At 36.8% G+C, this 27,827-nt stretch overlaps 7 protein-coding genes across 11 annotated transcripts; 4 read left to right on the top strand and 3 right to left on the bottom strand.

Annotated features, from left to right (window-relative positions):
- Nucleotides 433-4,340, top strand: LOC18792529 (carotenoid 9,10(9',10')-cleavage dioxygenase 1). 2 transcript variants are annotated; one of them, XM_020560634.1, is made up of 13 exons: nt 433-669; nt 789-932; nt 1,059-1,161; nt 1,380-1,642; nt 1,946-2,125; nt 2,250-2,328; nt 2,417-2,495; nt 2,569-2,631; nt 2,804-2,942; nt 3,052-3,391; nt 3,466-3,530; nt 3,692-3,856; nt 3,984-4,340. In XM_020560634.1, the coding sequence occupies exons 1-13, from the start codon at nt 553-555 to the stop codon at nt 4,098-4,100; spliced, it is 1,854 nt and encodes a 617-aa protein (XP_020416223.1). In that variant the 5' UTR covers nt 433-552; the 3' UTR covers nt 4,101-4,340. The 2 variants fall into 2 exon arrangements, with proteins under 2 accessions (XP_020416223.1, XP_020416227.1); XM_020560638.1 differs by having other exon boundaries at nt 436-669; nt 802-932.
- On the top strand, nt 5,394-9,321 carry LOC18790881 (carotenoid 9,10(9',10')-cleavage dioxygenase 1). The gene is given in 14 exon segments (XM_020557646.1): nt 5,394-5,611; nt 5,712-5,852; nt 6,187-6,289; nt 6,401-6,663; nt 6,796-6,880; nt 6,883-6,953; nt 7,183-7,261; nt 7,384-7,462; nt 7,556-7,618; nt 7,840-7,978; nt 8,096-8,399; nt 8,509-8,573; nt 8,696-8,863; nt 9,205-9,321. Coding segments are annotated over 14 exon segments (1,833 nt in total). The 5' UTR covers nt 5,394-5,455.
- Nucleotides 10,507-11,395, top strand: LOC18793260 (protein JINGUBANG). Its single transcript, XM_020557650.1, has 2 exons — nt 10,507-10,546; nt 10,647-11,395. The coding sequence occupies exons 1-2, from the start codon at nt 10,507-10,509 to the stop codon at nt 11,393-11,395; spliced, it is 789 nt and encodes a 262-aa protein (XP_020413239.1).
- LOC18790480 (aquaporin TIP4-1) lies at nt 11,658-12,865 on the bottom strand. Its single transcript, XM_007225968.2, has 3 exons — nt 12,599-12,865; nt 12,227-12,465; nt 11,658-12,122 (listed from the first exon to the last, which is right to left on the bottom strand). Exons 1-3 carry the CDS (start codon nt 12,723-12,725, stop codon nt 11,739-11,741), a joined length of 750 nt encoding a protein of 249 aa, XP_007226030.1. The 5' UTR covers nt 12,726-12,865; the 3' UTR covers nt 11,658-11,738.
- Nucleotides 15,208-18,888, top strand: LOC18792383 (probable lactoylglutathione lyase, chloroplastic). The gene is made up of 9 exons (XM_020555274.1): nt 15,208-15,420; nt 16,004-16,208; nt 16,297-16,421; nt 16,552-16,616; nt 16,782-16,994; nt 17,098-17,145; nt 17,935-18,042; nt 18,155-18,295; nt 18,558-18,888. Exons 1-9 carry the CDS (start codon nt 15,279-15,281, stop codon nt 18,597-18,599), a joined length of 1,089 nt encoding a protein of 362 aa, XP_020410863.1. The 5' UTR covers nt 15,208-15,278; the 3' UTR covers nt 18,600-18,888.
- LOC18789800 (VAN3-binding protein) lies at nt 18,669-21,693 on the bottom strand. The gene is made up of 9 exons (XM_007224358.2): nt 21,500-21,693; nt 21,083-21,384; nt 20,850-20,900; nt 20,311-20,382; nt 19,849-20,236; nt 19,497-19,652; nt 19,328-19,377; nt 19,177-19,234; nt 18,669-19,091 (listed from the first exon to the last, which is right to left on the bottom strand). Coding segments are annotated over exons 1-9 (1,269 nt in total). The 5' UTR covers nt 21,501-21,693; the 3' UTR covers nt 18,669-18,900.
- LOC18790829 (casein kinase 1-like protein 4) lies at nt 22,508-27,387 on the bottom strand. Of its 4 annotated transcripts, XR_002269701.1 has the most exons (17): nt 27,119-27,387; nt 26,939-26,979; nt 26,461-26,530; nt 26,206-26,354; nt 25,832-25,927; nt 25,650-25,720; nt 25,222-25,283; nt 25,079-25,142; nt 24,827-24,911; nt 24,613-24,739; nt 24,353-24,435; nt 24,086-24,167; nt 23,747-23,883; nt 23,405-23,575; nt 23,097-23,281; nt 22,853-22,959; nt 22,508-22,733 (listed from the first exon to the last, which is right to left on the bottom strand). XR_002269701.1 is itself a non-coding variant. In XM_020554862.1 (15 exons), exons 1-14 carry the CDS (start codon nt 27,192-27,194, stop codon nt 23,408-23,410), a joined length of 1,311 nt encoding a protein of 436 aa, XP_020410451.1. In that variant the 5' UTR covers nt 27,195-27,387; the 3' UTR covers nt 22,773-23,281; nt 23,405-23,407. The 4 variants fall into 4 exon arrangements, 1 of the variants encoding a protein (XP_020410451.1); XR_002269700.1 differs by having other exon boundaries at nt 22,853-23,281; XR_002269702.1 differs by having other exon boundaries at nt 22,853-23,299.

The raw sequence follows: 27,827 nt of genomic DNA on the forward strand, positions 1-27,827 counted from the left end.
AAAAAAATTCATTAATTTTTGGGTATTTTTTAAAAAAATTCAGAATTTTTTTCAGTATTTTATTGCAAAAAAAATTGGCTGCCATTGGATTGAAGGAAAAAATCAGATCGGAGAGCCCAAACACAGAAAAAAAAAAATTTCAAATGAGTGGGCTGATGCCAACCTGGCATCAGCGATGACATCAGCCCAAAACTCGAGCTCGCGTTCGGGCTGAACTCCCCCTCGGGCTAGTCCAGGCTCGTGGCCCCCACCTCCTGTCCGGGCAAACCTTTGCTGCTGGAAAAGTAATTTAGGCTCAAAACGCCCCCAGCCCACCCCCTAGCTTCTCCGCTGGAACTGCTCTTACAAGGTAGTTGTGCAACACAAAATGAGTCCATCGAGAAAGCCAAAACATAATGATGCCTACTCAAATATTCAATTTGTGTATCCAATGCACTCGTTGTCGGCAAGTGTCCTCTTTTGAAATGGTTAGCACAAGGCCCCACAATGGATTGTTTAACCTTGAGCCAATATATATACACACAAATGAAGGGTTAGCGCGTTTGATGCAAGATGCAACAATTAATGGCAGTCCCCTCTTGTGCTTTACAAATAAATGGATCTTTTCAGACCCATTTCATCTCTGAGAGTTTTAATCACCTGAAAACCTCACTTTCATCAGCTGCTAAGGTATTTCATTCATCCATTTTTGTTTCAGACAAAGCATATATATACATATATGATTTGTTTGTCATTAGTTGCCTACTTGTAACCTTTTCTGAACTTGATTTGACATGTTTTGATGATAGCCTCTATTCAAAGAATTGCAGCAACTTCCAATCAAGAAGGTGAATAATGTCTCTGAAACCATGAAAAACACTTCTGGGAAAATCTTAGATGCACTTGTCAACTCCATGTTCAAATTTGTGGATCAACCATTGCTCCCTTCCCAGGTACTTTCCAGTTCAGCAATGTCTTACTCAAACTTAGCTCTACCACCAGATATGCATACTTTAATTTGTTCTAGTTAAAATCTTTTGTTATATATGTATAAGCTTAATTACATCTTGTGCTTACAGAAAAACTTTGCTCCAGTTGAAGAGATTGGCAGCCTTGTTGAGATCAACTGCACTGAAGGAGAAATCCCCCCTGATTTTGCCGAGGGTGTTTACATAAGAAACGGTATATAATATGTGTGACTTCCTAGTCCCAATATTATTAATTTGTTATTATATATATTTTTTGATAGAAGCGATATTCTATTCTAATTATGGGGAGGGAGATTCGAACCCGGATGCAGAGTGGGGAACACATCCCAGTATTTATTTTTAGGTAAGATCAACATTAATTAAGTTTGGCTTAGTTAATAATGGCTTTTATTTTCAATAATAATCTTGCAGGTAACAATCCATTATTTGGAGGTCTGAAATCAGCAGTTTCCATTTTTGGACAATCACACCACAGTTGGGTAGACGGAGAAGGAATGCTTCATGCAGTATACTTTAAGAAAGACCAAAATGGAAGGTGGATTATCTCCTACAAGAACAGATACGTTGAGACTGAAACATTTAAGCTAGAGAAACACATACATAACAAACCATGTTTCTTACCAGTCCTACAGGGAGATGCTTCAGCAGTTTTAGCGGCACTTCTTCTAAATGGGGTACTAGTCTTATCAATTTTTAAGTTTGTGGAAACTCATATATATCTATTATAATTATTTATTTTCGCCATAACACGGTTTAAAGGAAAGTGTACCTCTTGCCATACTTCTATGTTGTATTGTGAATCTGGACGATTGGCAAGAAAGCACTAGCGATGGTTTAATTATATCAGCAGTTGTGGGTTACGCCAAGTTGGCCAGGACAGTGAGCCCGCCCTTGCACTCAATTTTGAATCCCCCTTCTCATAAATTAGATTATAAAACAATTATATATATAATTTTGTTTCTTGTATGATGTGGCAGCTGAGATTTGGCGCAGTGAATAAATACTTTAGCAACACCAATGTTTTTGAGCATTCAGGGAGGGTCTACTCTGTTACAGAGAATTACTTGCCTCAAGAGGTGGACATCTCAACTTTAGAGACTCTTTCTGATTGGGATGTCAATGGTGCTTGGGATCGACCTTTCACTGGCCACCCAAAGGTTTTTTCTAAAACCTTTTAATTTCTGTTGGTATTTATTTAATTTATCCTATTTTTTCTTATATAATATTCTGCCTCGAATAATTATAGATTTTGGTTTTGTCATGCTTTTGGATATTTTGCAGAAAGCTCCAAGTTCCGGAGAGCTAGTCATAATGGGGACGGATGCTAAAAAACCTTACTATGTTCTGGGGGTTATCTCTGGTACTCGGTTCGATTTAAAATAACTAGATTGTGTTATTTATGCTGGAGAATTTTATCAACATCATGATAATAATAATAATTATTTCAGCTGATGGAAAAAAACTGCACAAGGCTGATCTCAAATTCAAAAGAAGTGTCCTCAGCCATGATATAGGAGTCACACAGAAGTAAGTATATAAATGGGTAATTCTTATCTACAATGTAATCATTTCTTTAATGGGGATGTTTTGGTGGCATCAGGTACAATGTAATCATTGATCACCCCCTTACAGTGGATATACAAAGACTCGCCATGGGTGGCCAGTAAGTATATATTATACGCAAGAATTCGAGGGCATGAGCAAATGCTCTTTTAAATCTTAATTATTTGAGCTATAAATCCCTTATATACGTAGTTCTTTAACAATTGATCTTATTAATTGTTGGCAAGTAGCTATAGCTCTTAAGCTAATGCTGTTGGTACATGTGTGGCTAGATTAATGAAGTATGAAAAGGAAGGGTTTGCGAGGATCGGAGTGATGCCCCGTTATGGTGATGCAGAGTCTGTCAAATGGTTTGAGGTACAAACCAGTTGCACATTCCACATTCTCAATTGCTTTGAGGAGGGCGATGAGGTAATAATTAAGCATCATCAGATCAACCTTTAATTCAATTATAATTACTAATTAATATTGTTATTCTAATTAATCCTTATATTTAATGTCTGATGACAAACGAGAACAGGTTGTGGTGAGGGGATGTAGAGCTCTCACATCCCTCATACCAGGTCCTGATGATGACGTTGGTTTCAACAACAAATTCGAGTGGTTCTCCGAGGGGTTCAATTTTGCACACCATACCAAAGACGTCTCTTCTGCTGATGATATTTTTGCAGAGCCTGGATATTTCTTTTCTCGTGTATATGAATGGAGACTGAACATGGTATCTGGGGAAGTTGAGGAGAAAAATTTAACTGGAACTGAATTTTCCATGGAATTCCCTTTCATCAATGACCAAGTAACTGGTTTAAAACACAAGTATGGCTACACCCAAGTAGTCGACTCCATGGCAAGCTCTACATGTGGTAAAGAAAATTTAAACTTTGATTCTGATAGTGTACCCTATTGTCGACATTACTTGATATCTTCTTTGTATTAGGCATGGGAAAATTTGGATCTCTAGCCAAATTATATTTGGAGGAATCGTATGCTACGACATCTGCGGTAATGAGTTCATGTTTCGTTCAATCTTTGTTCCTTCTTGAAGTTTTTCTTGGTGAAAACCAACCCAACAGTTGTATCTTTTCCTTTTCTTTTTTGGTTGAAAGGCCCTAGCTTTTTGGTGTTGCATATTTATATTATGTGTGAATTGATAATATTATCAGGAGGGAAAGTGTGAGGAGTTGATAAAGGTTGAATATCACAAGTTTGAGGAGAACAACTTCTGTAATGGAAGCGTTTTTGTGGCTAGGCATGGAGGCAAAGGCATGGAGGAAGATGATGGTTGGATTGTCACTCTTGTCCACAATGAAGAAACTGATGTGACCCAAGTGAGTTCTGATGCCATTCTCTCCAGAATTTATCGGATTGAATAAAAAAGAAAGAAAAAAAAAGCATTAATTTTGTATTGCTCACCTTAATTAATTATAAACATTTTCATTACTTTCTTGCTGCCAGGTTCATGTTATTGATGCAAGTAGGTTTGGAAGTGATGCGATTGCTAAACTCACATTGCCACAGCGCGTGCCATATGGTTTTCATGGAACGTTTGTATCAATGCCTAGTCAATCTTAGCATTTATATGTATGAAAAAATATAAAAAGTAAAGCTAGAGAAATCATGTTGGTGTGAGTTCACGTTTCCCCGTATTGTTTGGTTGTAATCATTTTTCATTTTTATTTCTGATTTCCTAGTGTAAATAGAATTAGAAGTAATTGTCTTACTTGGCTTTTAAGGTTACTTGGACTCCAAGGCATGATGTACTATATATATGTGCCTCCTACAAAAAGAAGAATACACAAAAAATTATCACAATTACGTACTCTCCTATATATATATATATATATATATATTTTTTTTTTTAACAAATCATATTATTATACTACGAACTTGTTTGGGATTGATTTTGGATAAAAGCATAAAAGTGCTTTTTGACAATTAAAAACGCTTTTGACTGCGTTTGGTAAAATAATCTAAAAGTACTTATAAGTCATATAAAAATACTTTTTGGAGAAGCATCTAGCATGTGTTTTTTCAAGATAAAAATAGAGTCCACTAATAGAAATAGCATCCACTTCAAAAGGTGACACTCAATGTGATAGGGTTAATGTCTCTCGTATTATTGTAAATCATCTCCAAACCCACCCCACATACAGACGAAAATGAAAAAACTTTTTGTATTCTAAATTGACCCGTACCAACTTGTTTTGATACCCTTTTCTCGATAAGACTTGAAACCTCAAAATATATATATATATGTACGCATGTGGGTTCATTTGAAAAAAAAAAATCTGACAATTTCAGTCGCAAGAGATTTGTAGCTAAAAAAAAAAAAACTATGGTCTCAGTCATGGAATCCATTCATATTCGTCAGAGGCGTAGTCTTATGCAATTAGAAGACAAAACCCATTTGGACTTGTATACCTTATCCCACATAAGATTCCTAGGAAACATGATTTGATACCTTTGTCTGGATATATATATATACATGCATGTGGCATTAATTTTAATTTTTTCTGCGGGAGGTTTTCTTATTATTTTTTTAAACTTTTGTGAGGGAGGTGCCATTCCATCCAATCAAATTATGCAAGGAATATTGCAACTGTTTGATGCCCTTCTTAGGAGTTGGCTTGGTTTATGTCCTCACTCCTCAGGCCTCGGGCAATTGGACTTAAAATAATCTCAAATGTTTGAAGACTGTGATGTCATCGATCATACGTCGTACATATTATTGAAGGAAAATGCCGAAGTTTTTCTTTGTAAAAGTGAGAGTGATTCTTCCGTTTAGACAAATTATAGTTTGACACATATTTATATATATTTTTAATACTTTTAATGAGTTATTTCGATTGTATTTCATGTGACGGAAAAAAACTGCTTAGCAGGAAAGAGCCCCTTTAGCTATCACATGCACTTGCCTGTTTATTTATATGGCCTCAGGTTCTGCATTACGAGATCATAGCAAAGAGAAAAAAAAAATGGCATTCTCTTCTTATGCTAATTTACAAGTGCACGGGTCTTTCCAAAACCCTTTCATCTTCCACGGCTTAAATCACCTCAAAACCTCACTTTCCTCGTCTGTTAAGGTACGTACATATATATATATGATTATTTTGAATTTCATTTCCACAATATATTGCTTTATTTGGTTTGAACATTGATTTACACATGCGTGGATCACTGTAGCCTCTATTCAAAGAGTTGCAGCAATTGCTTCCAAGGAAGGTCGATGTTTCTAAAACCATGAAAAACACTTCTGGGAAGATGTTAGATGCACTTGTGGACTCTATTTTCCAGTTTGTAGATCAACCGTTACTCCCATCTCAGGTTGTATCTGTGGTACTCCAACAATAATGTACTACTATATATTAAACCATAAATTTTTTGCTTGCTCTTGCAGCCTTGCTAATTTAAATAATCATTTTACCAATAGGATCTTATAAAGAGTATGATCTTAATTCCTTAACTATAATGGGATCTTACTAATGAGATGTCAGTTGGATTGGCCCATGTCATTTGTGTGCTCCCAGTGGTCCTCGTTTCAAGTCCCCATGTTATCCGTGTGTGTGTTTAAGTAACAACTAGCCTAATTGATGGCTTATATTCGCAGTTTGTACAAGAATATATATAATTAAGCTTTATCATGTGCACGTGGTTACAGAAAAACTTTGCACCAGTGGAAGAGATTGGAGACCATGTTGAGGTTACCTGGACCGAAGGAGAAATTCCCGCTGATTTTGCTGAAGGTGTTTTCATAAGAAATGGTATGCGATCGACCTCTCATTGTTCTATGTTACATATGTAATATTATATATATTAACTGATTTTAGCTCGTTTAATTGCTTTCTAATGAGTAATTTATAATTCTAATCCAGGCATAAATCCTTTATTCGGAGGTTTAAAATCAGCAGTGTCGATTTTCAGACAAACACAGCACACTTGGGTAGAGGGAGAAGGCATGCTTCATGCACTCTACTTCAAAAAAGATCATGATGGAAGTTGGATTATCTCCTACAACAACAGATATGTTGAGACTGAAACATTTAAGCTAGAGAAACAGAAGCATAATAAGCCATGTTTCTTACCAGCCCTAGAAGGAGATGCAGCAGCAGTTGTAGCAGCATATATTCTAAATGGGGTAGCTAGCTAGTCATATATATATATATATATATCATGATCTATGGTTAACTTATATAAGAACTAGCTTTACTTTAATTGATTATCATATATATCCATAATTAGTTAATTTGTTTCATTTATATTCTTGCAGTTGCGGTTTGGCACAATCAATAAACACTTGAGCAACACCAATGTTTTTGAGCATTCAGGAAGGCTCCATTGACATTCCAAGCTCCATTGACATTAGAAACTATTTGTGATTGGAATGTCAATGGAGCTTGGAATCGACCTTTCACCAGCCATCCAAAGGTTTTTTTTTTTTTTTCTTTTGAATATTTTTACTATTCGGACCACATTTACTTACAAATTTACAGATTTAAACTTATTGATCACTTCTCTAATAGAAATGAGGTCCGCGAAAATAGGACCCGCATGTGCACATATACATGTGAGACTCACCTTTATATTAGAAAGTTGACCAATAAGATAGTCAATAAATGAGATACAACCTTGGTTGGTTGTGCTTATAATTGTGCAGAAAGCTCCAAACTCCGGAAAGCTAGTCATAATGGGGGTAGATGCAAAGAAACCTTACTATGTTTTGGGTGTTATCTCTGGTACGAACCCTCTAATTGATTTGATTAACAACTGCTTATTATATTTGTCCATTTATTTATTATTTTTGTTGGGCTATATGTTAATTAAACTTCCCTTATGTTATTGCAAATAATTACCTCAGCTGATGGAAAATTACTGCATAAGGTTGATCTCGAGTTCAAAAGAAGTACGCTTAGCCATGATATAGGAGTCACACAGAAGTATAAACAATAAAAATAAATATTACTTGATCCAGAGATTTTGTAGTAATTAATCAGAATTAACCTTCTCTTTTGGTGTTTTACTGGCTTCAGGTACAATGTAATCATTGATCATCCCCTCACGGTTGATGTAAAGAGAGTTACCATGGGTGGCCCGTAAGTGCATAGAATACAAATAGTCCCAAACTCATAACTGCTATTAACCACTTGAATTACAAGTCTCCTATAAAAAAATCCGTTGATTATTTGCAAACTTATTATGTTAATTTGATTTTTAATTTCTTAATCTTAGCTATGTGGGTTTGGATTGAGCATCAGCTAATCCATATATATGGATTACTTATGAATTAATTCTCATGTATATGTACAATATATAGATTATTGAAGTATGAAAAGGAAGAGTATGCAAGGATTGGAGTGATGCCACGTTATGGTGATGCAGAGTCAGTCAAGTGGTTTGAGGTACAAACCAATTGCACATTTCACATTCTCAATTGCTTTGAGGAGGCTAATGAGGTAAATAATAATATTTGTGATTTCATTTGATGATAGATTAATTATTATTAATAATATGTTTTTCTTTCTAATAATCTTTTATTAAAATCATAATTAATATGTGACAAACGAGAACAGGTTGTAGTGAGGGGATGCAGGGCTCTCACATCCTTCTTGCCAGGTCCTGATGGTGTACTTAACAAATATGAGTGGTTCTCAAAAGGGTTCAACTTTGCAGATGATCATTCTGCAGAGACCGGATATTTGTTTTCTCGTTTATATGAATGGAGATTGAACATGGTCTCTGGAAATGTGGAGGAGAGAAATTTAACCGGAACTGATTTCTCCATGGATTTTCCTTTCATCAATGAACAAGTAACTGGTTTGAAACACAAGTATGGCTATACACAGGTCATTGATTCTATGGCAAGCTCTGACACTGGTAAAGAAAAAAAAAAAAAAAGAAACTTTGACTAAATTCATCTCAATTAAAATAATGTGCTATGTTAGGAATTATTTTGTTGAATTATTTGAGATTTTGTTTGTCCTAGGCATGGGAAAATATGGATCTCTAGCCAAATTATATTTGGAGGAATCGAATTCTACGTCATTTGTGGTAAGGATTAATATTAATTTTACATAAAACCAATAAATTTAATCACCATAAAATGCAAAAATAAAATAAAATAAAACCAAGTACTAAATTTTTGGGTTTCATGTTTATGTGTGTGCTACTAGCAGGAGGGAAAGTGTGAGGATTTGATAAAAGTTGAATACCATAAGTTTGAGGAGAAAAACTTTTGCAGTGGAAGCGTTTTTGTGGCTAGGCATGGAGGGAAAGGCATGGAGGAAGATGATGGTTGGATTGTCACTTTTGTCCACAATGAAGAAACTGATGTCACCCAAGTGAGTTGCGATGATATATAAGTTTTGGACTGCTTTTGTAAGAAGCACTAGTTATGCTCATAAGCACTTTTTCTAAAAGCACGTCAACATTTTTATAATGAATAAATAAATAAATAATTTTTAAAAAATATATACTTCTTAAAAAAGAACTTATAAGTGATTCTTAAAGAAGCACCTTATTCAGAAATTGTTTTTATAGTCAGTTTTAGAAGCAGTTCTAAAATTTATTGGATCAACAAAAAAGGAACATTAATTTTATGTTCAATTGATATATTATTATGAATTATATTTAGTCTTGCTGATCGGATTATAATCACTTTAATTATATATCTCGCTGCCAGGTTCATGTAATTGACGCAAAGAAATTTGAAAGTGAACCGATTGCGAAACTCACATTGCCACAGCGGGTGCCATATGGTTTTCATGCAACTTTTGTGTCAATGCCTTGTCAATCTTAGCATTATGCATTACATATGCTGCTTGTCTTCCCAGATTTCCCATCTGTGCAATTTAAGCTGGAAATTAGACTAGCCTGGACTGTTTGATTGTCACACACCGGATTCGAGATTTTACTCTAGACGTGACATTGATCCAAGTTAAGCTGCTTTGTATCGTATTAACAAAAATATTATAAATAAAAAATAAAATGAAAAGATTAATTGTCTTCCTATATACCATTGCTGTATTTGATTGACAAGCTAGCTTTTTCTCTATGGCAATGTTTGGGGATTTATTACTTGTGGATGGAGATTAAATACACCACATTAATCACAACTCTACCCCCTCATCCTCTAAGTTAATGTCTCCATCCGTTTATTGCTGCAATATAATCCCCCCTACACCAAATTATATGTATGGAGATTAATATATCAAAACGAACCAGCAACTTTGATGGGTTGATATGGGTGCTCTATGTATTTGTGTCTCAAGTCTTCTAACCCAAATTAATGTTCATTGGCTAAGGAAGGAGGGGTTGGAAGAGGAAAGGCCTGAAAAAACTTCCAAAGTATGGAACCTACCTAACATATTGAATTGATAGCATGCTATATGTATAGGAAATTTATGTATCCAAGCTACTTCAAGATGTTCTTCATAAATACATATATCACCCTTCTGATCTTTATATATCTCTAGCTAGCCCCACAACCTCCTTCTAAACACCTTCAAGCCATGGAATTGGACTTGAAATATCCCAAGAAATCCCTCGTTAGCTTCATTTATGTAGAGAGAGATAATGCAATGGAGGGAAGTAACAATATTGATCAACAAGAAGAAGCTATCATCTGTGACCAAGAAGATAGCAGCAGCCCTTCAATGCTTTCCAGCCCCCACACCACAATGCCATTGCCACCCCCAAGCCCAGAGTCCCCATGGACCCTCTCCCCTCTCCAAACCCCATCCCCTTCGCTTCTTTACCACTGCATTGCCTCGCTGCATCGCCGCGAAGGCATCATCTACTCCATTGCCATTTCAAGGCAGCAAGGGCTAGTCTTCACCGGCTCCAAGAGCACCCGAATTCGCGTATGGAGGCAGCCGGACTACATAGAATACGGTTGCATCAAGGCCACTTCAGGTGAAGTAAGAAGCACTTTGGCTTATGGTGACTTTCTTTTCACCACACACAAGGATCACAAAATCAGAATATGGAACTTCAAAGTCCCAGACAATTTCAGGTCCAAAAAGGTCTCCTCCATCCCCAAAAAGAGCTCGTTTTCTTTGTTTTTGAAAACCAACACCCAAAAACACAAAGAATGTGTTTCCTGCTTGGCATATTATCATGCAGAAGGCCTGCTATACAGTGGCTCATATGACAAAACAGTCAAAGCCTGGAGGGTCTTAACCAAAAACTGTGTGGATTCATTTGTGGCACATGAACACAATGTCAATGCAATTTTGGTGAAGCAAGATGATGGCTGTGTTTTCACTTGCTCCTCAGATGGGTCAGTGAAGATTTGGAGAAGGGTATTTAGTGAAAACTCTCACACTCTCGTCATGACTCTGAATTTCCAAAACTACCCTATATATGCATTGGCCCTAAGCACTTCATCATTCAACTCCAATTGTTTCCTTTACTCTGGTTCTTCAGATGGAACAATTAATTTCTGGGAGAAGGAGAAAATAACCTTCAGATTTAACCATGGTGGGTTTTTACAGGGTCACAATTTTGCAGTGCTCTGCCTAGTGGCTGTGGAGACGTTGATATTTAGTGGGTCAGAGGATACAACCATTAGGGTTTGGAGAAGAGAGGAAGGGAGCTGTTTCCATGAGTGTTTGGCTGTGCTGAATGGGCACAGAGGGCCTGTGAGGTGTTTGGCTGCTTGTTTGGAGATGGACAAAGTTGTGAAGGGGTTTCTGGTTTATAGTGCAAGTTTGGACCAGAGTTTTAAAGTTTGGAAGGTCAAGGTGTCACCAGAAGAGAAGATGGGGTTCAGTTATATGAAGAGGAGTTTTTCCAGGACTAAGGTTAGGGATTATGAGACTAGCCCTGTGTTGTCTCCTTCATGGGTTGAGAGGAAGCTGCTTCAAAGGTAAAATTTTCTCTAGCAGATGTATCATGAAAATAATAATTTCTCCCTGAGAGCTTATTTAATTTTTGTAGCCACAACCTTTTTCTTTCCTTGAAGTTAACTATGAAAATGTCAATATCCTATGTATTGGATTCTGGATTTTGTTATATTTTGTAGGACCAATATACAGTAAATAGCATAACAAACAAAGCTGCAAATGCTAATTTCAAGCAGTTACTCCTGCACAAAAGTCTTATATTCGAATCCTCATTTTTTATTATTTAAAAAAAAAATATATATATATATATATATATATATCCCAGAATTAGAATTTCGCCAAAGTAGAATTTAATCTGACACCACAAGAATCAAAAAGCCTCTTCCTCAGTGGGAATGGGGAGATGAGTTGTTGGTCTGAAAATGAAGAAGTTTTCATAGATGCACCCAGCAAGCCCACCACCAATGAGGGGCCCAACCCAGTAAACCCAGTGGTCAGTCCAGTTCCAGCTCACCAAAGCCGGACCAAAGGACCTTGCTGGGTTCATTGAAGCCCCTGAGAAGGCCCCACCGGCTAGGATGTTGGCTCCCACTACAAACCCAGTGAGTGTGGGGCCCAAACCGTTAAGAGCTCCTTTCTTGGGGTCCACAATTGTAGCATAGACTGTGAAGAGCAAGGAGAATGTGAGGATAATCTCCCATATCACACCTTGTAAGTATCCCACCCCACTTGCAAGCGAATGAATTGGTGTAGTCTGCCAAAACAGTAACAATTAAATTATGCGACAAATAACATGACCTTATAAATAAATAAATGATATTCCGAAAAATAATGTCACGTTAATAATTTGTGACTTACCAATCCACCAGTAAGATATTCTAGCAGGTAACAAGCTGCGGCGGCTGCTAACAATTGATCGATCCAATAGAGTAGGGATCGGAAGACGGTAATGTGACCGCCAACGAGGAGGCCGAGGGTGACAGCCGGGTTAAGGTGACCGCCGGAAATGTGGCCGGCGGATATCATGACGGCCACAACTAGTGCATGTGTCACAGCTGTGGCAAACAACGCGACTAGTGCATCTGCTTCTAGCTTATCTACCAACCAAACGCAACACCGTACGTTAAAGTTACCGTATATACACAAATGGGACTCCCAATTATATATAAACGACAGATAAATTAATGACAATCTAATGAAAGAAAATAAATAAATAAAATTATGAATTACCAGTAGCCATGGCTGATCCAACACCAGCAAAGACAAAGAGGAAGGTGGTGATGAATTCAACCACGAGGGCTCTCCATAATTCTGGCAGGGCAGCCTCACTGGTGGTTCCCAAGGCTATTTTCGCCATTTTGTCCTAGTTTCCTATGATCGAGTGGTCTAAGTCTTGCCTTGAGGTTGAGGGTCTCTGCACTTTGCAGTTTCTACAGCACAATGACAACGTTTGGTATTTATAAGCAATGATATTGTGATATCCTTTCGCAGCTAAACCCCTTGACTTGGGGTGTATTTGCTGTTTTGCCATTATCATCTGTCAATGTATGACTGTGTGCCATGGTGGATTTGAATTGGGCAGGCATTAACTGAGCAACATGACAATATATATAATAGTTGGGTGCTTTAGACGTTGTCCATGATCAGGATTTGATGTTCGGCATGAAGTCGTAGAGGAAACTGTCAAACAAAATCAAATTTTTTTAAGGTAATACATAAAACGAAAGGTATAAAATAATGTATGTTACTAACTACTAATACTAATACATTGTCGGTTTATTTTCTAACAACTTAAAATTCGTAAATTCGAAAATATATGAAACACGAAACTTATATATAAATTATCATATAAAAGAGAGCATTATATCTCATATCATCACAAAAGCTCAGCATGCGATTGATTGATTCATAAAGAATAATTGTCATATTCTAATGAATGTTGTTCTCTGAGTGTACGACTTTTGTGTCCATACGCAATTCCTTTGTCTTTGTTTTTGTTTTCTTTAATATATTTTTATATCAAATAGACATTTAAATAGTAAAAAATTCAATTATTGATCGAAAGTAAGAAGGAGGATTTTATTATATGAAAATCCAATATTTTTAGATAAAGCATGCTTCGTTTTGTTGGGTTGTGATGAAGATGATGACTTAGCTGGCTCTCCATGTACAAATCTGAATGCCAAAATAAAAGTCTTCTTCATGGTATCAAAATCTGAATACTAAAACGGAACTCAACATTTTGTCTCTTAGTTCATCGTGAATCCACTCTTCTCCTCCACCAATTATTGACATCCACTACGTGCTTGCTTGCTTGCTTCCTCTCCGCTTTTAATCTTTTTTTTATAATGGAGATGTAAATTCATAATTACACACAAGAATAAGGCGATTACTGTGAGCATCTAATTTAAAATCAGCTGACGATAAATAGAAGAGTTTAAAATCATTTAAACTGTTAAGCGAGACTTCAATTTCATAACGTGAAATTTACAGCACTCTCAACCGTAATAACTTATTTATTTATTTTTTTTAAGAGTTTCTTTTTGGGTATAAATTCTATAGTTTTGAGGTTTTTGAGAACATGTCAAGCATTTGCCAACCTAACTCTTTAAAGTGCACGTACCATATATACGATGTGTGACTTTTGCAATAATCGTGCAGTGAGCACATAGTTATGGCAAAATTAAAAGGGGCCACCATGCCTAATAATGTAAAGAATTATTAGGGTTCATCGATGCCATGCCCATCATCTGCCTACCTCTCAATGTTTATACATAAAATGGATCAAACAAGAACATGACGAATATCATACCTATCCAGGTACCGTGGGAAACCATGTACCCCATGCCATGTATACGTCCAAATTAGGTTGACAAATTGGATTGCCTACCAAAACCAATCTATATTGACTTTTTAATCTTTATTTAGAACCATAAATTTGGTTCGACAACTGAGGATTAGGCTGCAAAAACTTTTTATTGAATTTTCTTTTTCGATGAGATTGATGGATCACTAACTAACAGTCCTGCATATGGGAGGTTGAAAGTCAAAGATATATCTTCATACGATGATCATGTTGTTTATTGCATAATTCTTAATTAACCCCAAAACTCGGAATTAATGTTGTATAATAATGACTTTGAATGTGGGTCAGTAAGAATAAATATTTCACAAAGTAACCCAATAGGCAAAACTCATGACTTTTATTTGTGATTGATTATGCCTAATTTATTTCACAAATTTTCCTACATCAAACGCGCATGACGATGTATATCAGAAAATAATTTTTATTTATTCATCAGAATCAGTTTCGATCTTTTGGACCACAGGAGTTCAAGAGATTTGTGGTCACCCATCGTTGGATGTAAATTCAATGATTCAAAAAAGTTTTTAAAAAGGAGTTCAAGAGTGAGTGAACCGTTGAATTTACATCCAACAGTGAGTGACCACAAATCTCTTAAAGCCCTATAGTCTAAAAGATCAGAATTGTCATAAGAATATATCAGAAAATAATTAGCCACTCGCAACTCCCCAAGAGTTACATATGTAAAAGTGCTAGATAAATTTTTGTACATTCGAGGTACATCAGTTGGTTGATCGAGGTAATACAATAATTTAACAATTAGGATGTATACCCGTCGTTATGAAATGAAAGATGTGATAGGACAATAGAAGCTTGCGCCATAAACCTCTGTCCACCCAAATTCATTCAAGCTATACGACGAGACAGGCCTGTGAAAAGAATTGGTCATGAGAAGCCCAAATGCTACATGCGAGGCCCATTTTCCCGCGCACGCATATATCAACATGCAGATAACAACAGAGAGAGCAAGAGCTAAGAATGAGCGAAACACAGAGAGACACACGTTGCAGTTGCAGAGACTGGTAGAAACTAGAAAAGATAGCCAAAATGTCATCTTCATCGGCTACCCTGAATCTCTTAAGACCTTCTCTTGCTCCACCACCGTCCTCCTTGAGGTTTTGTGATGTGAGAAATTCTGCTGCTTCATATTGTACATCTCGAAGGCTCGCTCTCTTTCACCTCGGCTTTGGTAATTCCTCCCTTATCATCATTGTTTCGCACTTTGTTTCCGTTGGAAACCCAAAACTTGAAAAACCCATGTTTCATTTTCTTCTTATTTTGAGTTACTGATTTTTTGGGTTGTTTTAGTTTATACTCGAATGTGCAATGTATATGCATTATGCTAAGTTTGGGTTGAATAGTGTACGATATATAAGAGTTAAAATTTGGTTGTTTTCTTTTGCTTCTATTTTTCTAGTAATGCAATGGGAATTTGGTTATCTCTGGCTGAAAGTTTGCAGTTTTGCTTTTGTAAATAGAGAAATTATGAAAAATTCAAATTATATGGAGGCTTTAGTTTTGATAGATGACCTGAAATTAAATTGCTATACATAAAAGAATGACCTTTACATAAGTCATCATAAATAACTATATGAGGTTCACCTTACAAAAATTAATCAATTTTCCTTATTGTTGGTTACTTTCTAATCATATGAAGAACTTTAGCAAACATTTGTAGGCACTCAGTTTAGTTAATTTAATTTTTGATCAAAAAGAACCCATCAATTGGATTTAATATGCCTTGCGCTTGTGGATTCGGGGTGGTTCTCTAGCTCTACCTCAGTCACAACTATTAGGTGCAAAAGCATCTGAGTTGCTAAGAGGAGAGAGAAACACACTAGAGGCTGCCCCAGTTGCAAATTTGGCACAAGCAGGCACCGCTATCACCAAGGAAAATGCTTTGGAGTGGGTAAAAAATGACAAACGAAGAATGCTTCATGTTGTCTATCGTGTTGGGGACTTGGACAAGACTATAAAGTACGTGTCTATTTAGTAACAGGCATACTGCTTCAACAATGCATTGTTCATCATATATAGATAGCTGATTATTCCTTTTGAGGTGCAGATTCTATACCGAATGTTTGGGGATGAAGCTGTTGAGAAGGCGTGACATACCAGAGGAGCAATATTCAAATGCTTTTCTCGGATATGGGCCAGAAGATTCCAATTTTGTTGTTGAACTTACATACAGTAAGTCATTTTTGTGTATGTAACTCTGGATGATTTCAAGCGTATTTTGTTGTTTAGTACAAGTATTCTTTTTTAATACCGTTCAGTTGCTTTCGTATGATTGTGAAATTCTATCGTATTTTTCTTATAGATTATGGAGTAGACAAGTACAACATTGGGACTGGTTTTGGCCATTTTGGTATTGATGTTGAAGATGTAAGTTGCTATTTCTTAATATAGATGTAGTTTTTTGTCTTTCTATAACATCCATCCTCTTCAGCAATTTCGGAGCATTATTATCTCTAACATTTTTATGTCTTACCCATAATGTTTTATATGCCAAAATTTTTGGACTTACATAGGTTATACGATTTTATGTAGGTCAGCAAATCAGTGGAACTGATAAAGGCAAAGGGAGGGAAAGTTACAAGGGAACCTGGCCCTGCTAAAAGTGGCAGTACAATAATTGCTTCTGTTGAGGATCCTGATGGCTATACGTTTGAGCTTTTGGAGAGAGGGCTTTCACCTGAGCCCTTATGTCAAGTGATGCTTCGTGTAGGCGATCTTGACCGTGCTATTAATTTTTATAAGAAGGTGAGATGTTTCTTTATTAAACTTAATAATATCTGATCCTGGTTAGGCTTTTATAGATGCAAGCTTCATTTAGCCTTTAACATTGTGTTTCTTTAACTTGAAGGCTTTTGGGATGGAACTTCTTCGCAAGAGGGATTATCCTGAGTACAAGGTGACTTGACTTCACACTTACCACCCACTGATAACTTCCCCGATACTTGTGGATAATTTGGAATAATGATGCTCATGTTAATCTCTATACACCACACATTTTTTTGAATACTGCATGACCATTATAGAAATTGTGACCAAAACATGCCATTGTTATTTTCGCATTTATGTGGTGTGTAGGAGTATAATCTGGTTTATGTCTCTATGAATATGAGGATCTTGCTGAATAATGTAGTGTTCATACATATGGCTTGTATTTGAAGGTCATTGTTGTAATGGGTTTTCTTGTTATGCCCATTCCTTTTTTCTTCCTGGATTTGGGCGTAAGGCAGTAGCTGTGTGCAGGAAGGTATACCATACACTTGCCTTTTGTCTTGTTGAAGCAGGTGCTCTGTGGGTTTTGCATTGCCTATGTAACTACTATATGATCATGTTTTTAATTTTGTTGCACAAAAAGGTAGAAATCCATGAGCACAGACGCATGCTGGAAATGTGATTTTGAACCTTCAATTGGGGAGTGTTGACATGTGTTTCCCATCAATCAGAATCCAGGCACTATATATTGCATTAATAAATCTAGCTGCTGGGCTAACATATTTTTGCTTACTAACAACTTTATTCTTATCCATGCTAACCTGAGAAATAACTTTTTGTGAAAGCTCTCTGTGCTTTAGCCTCCCCCCACCTCCATCTATTTCCTTTTAACATATGTAATTAAATTGAAAACTATTGCTCAACATTGTCTGGATTTTGCTACTCTACCTGATATTTGATTCTGTCTGTTTACTAGTATACATACGCCCTGATGGGCTATGGTCCTGAAGATAAGAATCCAGTGCTTGAACTGACGTACAACTATGGGATCACAGATTATGACAAAGGAAATGGTTATGCACAGGTATATGATATTATTTTTCTCACAACATATTTTACTATGTACAAACCTGTATATAAGTTATATAAATCTCTGTGCTTTTATGCTGAGAAGACTGAATCCCTAATTTTAACAGATCGCAATAGGCACAGATGATGTTTACAAAAGCGCAGAAGCAATCAAACTCTATGGAGGGAAGATTGTTCTTGAACCTGGGCCTTTGCCAGGTATCAACACAAAGATAACTGCTTGCCTTGACCCTGATGGCTGGAAATCGGTATGATCTGTTTACGGCCTTCCATAAGTGAAAGTTGATTTCGTTGCATTTCCTTATAGTAATTGTTCTATTTTCTTAGTTGGTAGTTCTGATACCAGTTAGGGTGCACAAATTTAAAATTGATGACACCTTGGTGTTCTTATGGCATATTTTGTACCTTTTATGCATGAAATTTATCATATTTTTTAAGCAATACGTATAACTTTATTGATGTACAATTTTAATTCAATGACTTTAATTTTCGCCCCTCGCCATCCTGCAGGTCTTTGTTGATAATGTTGATTTTATGAAGGAATTGGAGTGACTAAAAGCATCACCAAAGACTCAAAATTGAGTCCATGGGAAGATTTGTAACAATTTTGACTGTAGATTATTCTAACCTGCCAATTTTATTTATCCTGAAGCAGTCCCTGAGAGAACATACCCAAAACAAACTTGTAGATATGGCACTCTGTACAAGACTGTAACATCTGTTATAAGTGCCATCCTTGCCCAACGATATGTAGAGCTAAGATTTTGAGATGGTTACTGCACATTGATTGTTATGAAAACTCTAACAATTCAATTTTACATCAATCCAAATTTTAACCTTCCTTGGAATTGTGTTATGTTGGCATAAAATTCAACATATGGTGGATCCCCTCAGTCCACATATGTTTGTCACCTTTACTCTTGCATTCAAATTCTATTGTCCTTTCAGCTGTTTTTATCCCAAAGTATGCCCTTGGTTTGCTTCCATCTTCCCTCTCCCTTCCCGGCCAGGCTGGGATGTCACAGTAGACTCCAGAGACTACACCTGCATTCATCACAGTGCAGCATCACGGTTGACGGGGGCAGAAGTTAATGTGAAATATTTGTTATGGGTATGAGAATGTTCTTACATTTCTTCTTTTTCGTAAATGTTCCCGCCATGTGCTTGCTTTTCATTTTGGCTACAACCTGTTATCATTCGAAGTAAGCTGATCAAATTCATTTATTGATTTTAGTGTTTTTTTTTTCTTTTTCAAATTTTTGTATCTTTGGCTTGTTTACCTGCCCATTTGAATTAATGTTGAAAGAAACTCGCTTCCAGTGGAGATCACCTGCATTCAAAAGTTACATTACTGTGAGTTTCACATTAGCCATCGAATTTATCCATGAATTCGGTTAGCTTAATTCACTATTGCTGCATGAATGTATCTTGGTAATGTCCTTTGTTTACCTTTCCTTGTACGTTTGAGGAGTTCACCTCCTCTAGTGACAAAGTTCAGTGCTGAATTTGATTCTTTTCCTTCAAGTTTTTCGTCAGCCAGAACCAAGTTCGTGCCTCCGTACTCCTTTTGCAGCCTTACCTTAAGTGTAGCAGCTCCCCGTAAAGCTGTAACTCATGGATCAGAATAAAGTTGAACCAAAACTTGTGGTGTCGATATGTTTTAAACTAGTTTGTGATTAGCTTTATTGTGGTTTGAGTGTTGAGTTTGTTTAGTTTGAAATTTTGGGGAAAATTGTTGAGCCAAGGATTTTTGTTCTAAAATGATGGAATTTAGTATAGCTTTGTAGAGGCTTAGTGATACCTGTAGCTGCTCCAGCAGTTAAGGTCATGATATCTCCATTCGTCCTTGCATTTACTGCAGAGTTGACAACTGATAGAATGTGGTCATGATCAGCTCCCATTTCCTCCGCAATCTCAATGCAACGCGACGCTACAAGAGCAGCCGCAGATGCTAGTGCAGCTGATGTTTCGGTCCTCAGCTCCGATATTAGTGGCGCTTTCTGGTGGGCCGCTGAAGTTTCAGGCAATGCAGTTGAAGCTGCAACTGCTGCTACAGCAGCAGCAACCCCAGCCACAGAAACAGCTGCATGCAACTGAGCATTTTGGGTTCTGAGTTCCTGCTTCTTCCTCTCCTTTTGATCTTTCAACCACCTTCCCATTGTTTTCCCTCGCAAAATGCTCTTGTATAGCTGCAGAGAAACAACAATGAGGAATTGGGAAATCACAATGATGAGGTTGATTGGTGAAAAGTGAATAGAATTACCCCATTATTGAGCAATTGCTGTTGAGTGGAAAGGAAATCTGGGTGGAGTGCTTGATGCAGTAAAAATAACTCCTGCATATATTAACCAGCTGTAAAAAGTTCATGTCTCTACTTGTGTTGGGGGAGAAGATTCGAAATTGGGACCTCTCTCTCAACATTATCGAAGAAAAATACCACTAAATCAATATCCAGTTGATTGTTTTTATTGTGCTTCAGTGTATATTTTATTGGGAAAAGTTATCTTTTCGTAATCAAGTATAAATGACAAAAAAGTTGGTAAGCAATTATAGACTTAGTTTAAAATCATGCGCTCGTGCACATAAAACATCATGGTGATCCTACGCTCTCAAAATTAAATATCATAAAATCATAGACCACCCAAGCAGAAATTGTAATGTTTTTTTTTCAGTAAATTGAAAAGAAAAAAAAAAGTGAATTTCAACCAAAGGGTGGTAAAATATTTTTACTTACATTTGAAGCTTTAGAATTTTGACCAACAAAACAAATAGGAGAGAGAGAGAGAGAGAGAGAGAGAGTACCTTCATTTCTTCACTGTCTCTGGGTGAAATTGGAGGGCTACCCCCACTTGGCTGAAGTAGCCGTATTGGATCATAGCAAACACACAAACATATAACCCCATTAAAGAAAACCCAAAAATACCAAAAAATAAATAAAGATTTTCTTATAGTCAGACATAAAACACTTGTTTGGACATATAAATAAATTCTAATATCTTTGTTAACTTGTTAAGTAGGAAACTAAATTAACTTACAGGCTCTCCTAAACGCATGGAAACTGTATCATGTGAACCAACACCATCAGAAGAAGTGAAGGCAGACTTGTTGTTGTCAAGATTTTTAGAAGCAACATTAACATGAGTGTGGGAAAGAGCTTTGGAGAGCTCCATGGCAGAGAGGCTCCATGATCTGGCCAGAAACTCCATGGACTCCGTTGGAGTTTCCGGTGGTGGGGCACAAGCCTCGCCTGCCCAACTCATGCCACCATTTTCGTCTATGTCCTCTAGCCCCCCATGCATCCCCTGTGTTGTTGGGCACTTCAAACCGCAAGAGCTCACTAAAACACCATGAAAAAACACACACGCATACACACTCAGAGAGTTAGAGTTAAGAGTTAAGAGCCAAGCCAAAAAAATAAGTCTAGTTTTCTTCTTTTTTGGGTTCTTGCTTACTTTTTTTGAAGCCCAATAGTGGAAAGGAGGAATGAGGAGATGAAGATTGAAGAGGAAGGGTACAATACAGTGCCTATTTAACAAGGTTGCAAAAGTGAGTTGCATGGTTTTTTTATTTATATTTATATTTAATTTTAAATTTTGTCCCCATCATAAAATTGTTGCCTTTTCTTTTCCTCCTCACTCTCACTTGTGTGTGCTTTATGCATTTATGGGTAAAGACCCCATTTTTTCAGCGGCCTGTTCATGATTACCAGGCTAAGGTTCCTTTTGACACCACCATTATCAAAGCTTAATTTAATAAAGCAAAATTATTCTGAGGGGCCCTTTTGCACCCAGCGGCACATCACATTGCCTTCTGCTTCTGGATCGTAACCCTAGGATCATTTACCCTAAGGTTTAAGAAAGTAAATGATGCTTCCATTGATTAGCTTCGTCCTCGGTTTCTTATTTAGATTGATGAGAGAAATTCTGCAAATGTGTCCCGCATCGAGGTTTAAAGTAACTTCTGTCTAAAGCTGATCTCTTTTCACTTTCTTTCACTCGTAACTTTTACTGTAGCTCAGAATAAAATTTTGAAAAGAAAAAAACAAAGGACAAACTTTGAGGCAAGCACCCTGGGCCCACCAACAGCCCCTAGAATATAATCTCACTTCAGACAGCGGCATGGTTAGTGGTGGTATAACTTAAAAATTGTTTGAAGACCCACGCACCCAGCTGCGTGTATGGTAGAACTTTCATCATTGCTTGGAGCCTAAATCATGGGTTTTAATTGAGACTGAGAGAGAGCACCAACAATTTCTGAGGTCCCAATCGATTCTTTATTTTTATCGTAAATTTTGTGATTTGCATAACTTAGCTTAATTTAAATCACCCCCTAGCCTCTGTGCTTTACGAGGTTGATTCATACTTGCAATTTCCAACCTATACAAGTCAAAAATTAGCTATTAATAAAATACAAGTGTAGAACAAGAAACAGAGGAGGAGGAGGAGAGACGCAGAAAAAGATTGGCAGGAATCTGAGGGATAGGGTTCCGTAATTAGAAGTACGAAAATCATAATCAAGTGACTCCAACCCTGCTTCAAATCATGGATTATTAAAGCTTTTAAATACAAAACTCGAAAGAATTTAACAACCGATAGATAGAAGGATCTCTAATACCCTCTTCAAATCGACATCGAGACAGCCAATGAAGTTGTCCCATTCATCCTCTATAACATCTCATATCAAGATCTGAAGCAAAGAAAAATAGCATCAATGAGCACTTGTGTAGAAATCAAGCAAAAGAAGTCCATAAGTTTAACATTTTTCCACATAGAAACGCCTTGAGAAGAGATCAATATAGTTGATACCTGAAATACTAGTTTTACTCTTTTTCCAGATTCTGAAGAGCCTGGGTGAACATCCAGGGCTTTGATCCGAAAAAGATACAGCAATAAGAACAGAAAGCAACTCAATCCTGAATTGAATGAAATACATGGTCAAAACAACCAAATAGCACCGAAGAAAAAATTTATCATCTATTATCAGAATAATGGAAGCTACACTGTACACATCATCCACACAACATGATATGGGCTTAGTCATTTTTGCCACCTATGCACGCGAAAAGTCCAAGCTTCGGAGGTGAGCTTCAAGCGCATCCAGTGTGTTCATGCTTTTCCAGTCACATTTTTCTCATACGTTATGACATCTGACATGGAAGAACGAGAGCAATCCAAACTTCATGACATTTGCTACAGCAAGATGCATGCTTTGAGTAATCTCCTTCAGATCTGTACCTGAAAAACAAACCAAGGCTGAATCTCTTGTAAACAACCACGCAGGTTTTGAGCAATTATATTCCATATGATACAAAACTTAAGCACATAAAAGATAGTTTTATGCAACAGAAAACTGCATACCTATTACTTTGAGGAAGAAACCTGGTTTATTGATGGCATCCAACTGCTTGAAGCACCATTTTGGTTCCCAACTCCACGACCTAAGTTTGCATTTTCAGTCGGCCCCTCTGGTTTTTTATAATTTTTTCTGAGAGCATACGTAGAAGATGGCATCGGCACATTGCTCACATGCTGTACCAATTACAAAAAAAGTCACGATCTACATTCGCCCAGTACAGTATTCACAACACAGGATTACAACATAACGTGCAACAGATGAGAACATCTTCCATGCAAACAAGAGTAGATACTTGATAAATACGCAAACAAACCATGATATGATTTACAGTTCAGGTTACATACATGTTTTTCAACCAGATTATTAGCACCTAAATTCTGGGCTGTTGACGATCTAAATTGCATATGAACATCTGGATGAGCAAGATTACTCGACCGTCTACGGTCTGCGACCTCAGCTGATCCAGAAACATCATTAACTCCTGAAATCCATAAATAAAATGTAAGAACTGAGAATAGTCAGTAAACCAACATTTTATATATAATCAGACTTCTCTAGTAATGCAAGCAAGGCTCTGAGATACCAAATGCTTTCTCAATACACTTATTTAAGGCCAATCGCATCAAGATTTGGTTCACTAACTACCCTGGAAATCAAGAGCAAACTGTAATTCTGGACCTTACCTTTAAGTCTCATCGCATCCATAGGCACTGGTCGACTGCTAGCCGCTGCTCGACCGTTAGTCGCTACAGCTGGCTGAACACCCTAGATAAAGTTAGAAGGAAAAAAAAAAAAAAAAAAAAAAAAACCATGTAAGATTGAATATATCAGTACTTAAATACAAAACAGATTTGAAGCAAAATTAAATACATAAAAGAAACAGAACATGGTCCCATGCTGAAGCAATTAATAGGAGATGGTAATAAAAGAAAATTCATGAAGATACTAACAGATGATTGACCCTGGGTCCTTGTCTGTTGTGCCTGATGGTATTTTAGAATTGTCCAGTCAAATACATAATCAAAATCATACCCTGCAAAACAAGGAAGATAATTTATAAACACCAAAATATATGATCAAAGTTTTCCACGAAGAAAAAGCTCATGTGTGCGAAGCATCAACTTGCCAGATGATGAGGGTTGCATTTTTTACACCCAATTAATTTTGTAGGATATAGAATATGGTGAAAAGTGTGAAATAAATATCATACCTTCACGGCTGAATAAGTCACGAAACAGGCGCTTCAAGAATGCATAATCCGGGCGTTGATCAAATGTTAAAGAGTGGCAATAATGGAAGTAGGATGCAAACTCCACAGGATGAGACTTACATAGGACCTTGAAAACAGATTTTACAATCAGTTCGTTATGATCCCCCCAATTCACAATATGCAAAACTATCACCTAATGGAAAGTGGCACATACCTCAATGGGAGTTGATAGCTTCTTCTCACAAATCTTATCATATTTTTGCTTCTTCGTTGCAGCTTTAAGACCCTGCCAAGGAAGGCTAAATGCAGAAACCAATCAGTCAGTCAGGCCATGAAATAATATAGTACTTCGTTATCTGGTCAAAACATTGTGCAAACCATACAAGTCATCAAAATGACAAAAATTCTAACTGGAAACTCCAGTGGAAATTCTCTTCTGAAATGTGGTATTGACTTTAGTACATACCTTCCTCTTAAGAAGTACAGAAGAACATAGCCAAGTGACTCCAAATCATCCCGACGACTCTGATCTAAAACAATGAAACAACAGAATGAGGAAGCAGACAGCCAAGCATATAGAACAACAGACTTAAGTACCTCTCTACTTACCAATTCCCAAATGGGTATTGCAACTAGCATAACGTGCAGTTCCTGTTAAGCTTTTGTTTTCTCTGTATGATTTCATCAAGGAAAATAGAAACATTAGGCCAAACACGGGTATTGAATAAACAAAGGAAGTAGAAAAATTATGCTAAACTGTTGGTGAATAAACAATTCAGAGATGCATTTTCATAGAATTGTATCTTATTATGTAAACAAAGAAACTTGCCAGCTTATAATTGAATTTCAGTCAAGTATCAACAAAAGGAATTCTTTACATAATCTCAGATTATGTGGCTAAAGTTGTATTTACATGATGCATATCACTGTAAACAGTGCAGACTCAAAAGCAAAAAAATTGCCAGAACAGGAAGAGCCCATTCAAGAGAAATAAATCCCCCCAGATATTAAGCATGGAAGAGATTATCGAACTTTACCTGTACGGAATGTGCCGGTTTGTATTTTGGTCCCGAAATCTTTTTGCAAGTCCAAAATCAATAATGTAAACCTGATGAATGAGCACCCAACAGTGATTAAAAAAACTGACAAACAACAGAAAATCCTAAATTCTATATTGTTCCTACAAGTTAGATGTGGAAGCGTAATGCTTTAACATTACCTGATTTGCTTTCCTGCCGAGACCCATGAGGAAGTTGTCAGGTTTGATGTCTCTATGCAAAAACCCTTTAGAATGCACATACTCTATTCTTGTAATCTAGAATTGAATGAACAAGAATCAAAGTTACCACTATGCAAACAATTTGGCACTTAGCAAGTAGATACTCTAGAAGAAGATAAAGAGAAAATCTCAAGTGAAGTCTTAAAAGATGAGTCCCCATTTAGTTGCAACTGAAGGAAGAATATAAAGAGAATTTATGAAAACAATCCATAAAAACCTTAAGCACAGGAACATAAAAACGAAATAAAATCTTCTAGCATCGACAACTTGATATAGGCTTCAAAAATAACAAGTCATCAAAATCAACCCCTTACCATCTGGTCAGCCAACATTAAGACTGTTTTCAGTGAAAACTTCCTCCCACAGTACACAAAGAGGTCCTCGAGACTCGGTCCCAATAAGTCAATGATGAGAACATTATCGTCCCTATCAAATCCCGCCCATTTAATGCCTGCAATACCACCTGAAGTGTGACAAACTCAAGCCATCAATAAGTGAAAACAAGATCCAAGGTGATAACTTATGAGAGCACGTAGTTCAAAACAAAACTACTGATATTCAATCCTTACTTCCTCCCTGTAGAGTTTTATAAAGCTTGGCTTCATACAACAGTTGCGGATGTTTTGTCTTGTTATTTTCCTGGCAATGAAAAAATTACAATCAATTACTTGTACATCTTACTATTCGTCTGCCCAAAATGAGAACATGGAAAACCAGAACATGTTTTCCCATGAAAAACCCACCATTCTGAACCCAAGGCTCATTGTCATGTTTAAACTTCTGACAAAATTATCACATTGAATTTAACACAAATTAGTTTCTTATTATTATCAAGATCTAAGATAAGCTCCTAACAAGCACTCGCCCGCATGCACCTAAATTTTCCACTAACAATCAAGTGAACTGTAATTTGATGAGCTCAAAACCAGGCCATTTATCCACAAAGGACGCAGGGTCAATTTCTTTCTGAAAATTATTTTCTGCGGAAACAAAAACTCAAACTGTTGATAAAATCTGAAACATGAAGAGGATTGAATCGAGACTTACAATTTTCGCGGCCAAATTCTCGCCAGTCTCAATATGAGTTGCTGAAACACCAAAAAAATAATAATAACAAATTAAAAAAAAAAAATCAGCATCAATGGTAATCGTGATCATGATGAGGAGATGAAAGATAAAAGCAAATATGGATAAAATGAAGAAGAGCTAATCGAATGATTCACAGACCGAGGTACAATTCGCCGAATGAGCCGCTCCCAATTTTGCGACCTAACTTGTACTTCTCTGCGACGATCCTCTCCATAAAAACCCTAATCTCTCTAGAACTGATTGAATTCGTGGATGGAAGAGAGAAATCTAGGGTTTTTAGGGTGAGGCTTCGATCGAATAGCAGAGAGAACGATTTGGCCGGATGCGTTTTGGGAATTTTAGGGAGGGAAGGAGAGGTTGAAAGCAGAAACGAGGACTTGGATGGCGGCCACAGATGAGGGAGACAGGGATCTAAAAACTGAAAATAAAAAAGAGTTGGGCGAATATGGTAATTTCCGATCTAGGAATGTGGGGCGCGAATTAAAATTTTCAAAATGGAAGGGCGATTCTTCAGTTTATGAAAGTTTTGGATGGTGGGGCTTTTGTAAAATTGTCAATTTGTAAGCTCACGGTCACGGAAAAGCGAAGATGGCGGTAAAATCGCTTTTCAAAGTCCTACAAATTAAAAGTCGGTTCCCAGGCTTTTACCGAAAGGTCAAAAAACTTAAAAAATTAAAAAGTGGGTTCTATAACTTCTGTTGGTCAAAGAAGAGAAAAATATTAATTAATTAATTAAACAGAAGCTAGGAAGACAAAGAATTGGTTCTCAGTCTTTGTTTAATATTTTGTATTTAGAATCGTTGACTGGCCACAATGTCTGAATTTGGTTCTCAGTCTTTGTTTAATA

Source organism: Prunus persica, chromosome G1 (genome assembly GCF_000346465.2).
Source record: "Prunus persica cultivar Lovell chromosome G1, Prunus_persica_NCBIv2, whole genome shotgun sequence".
Taxonomy (NCBI): Eukaryota; Viridiplantae; Streptophyta; class Magnoliopsida; order Rosales; family Rosaceae; genus Prunus; species Prunus persica.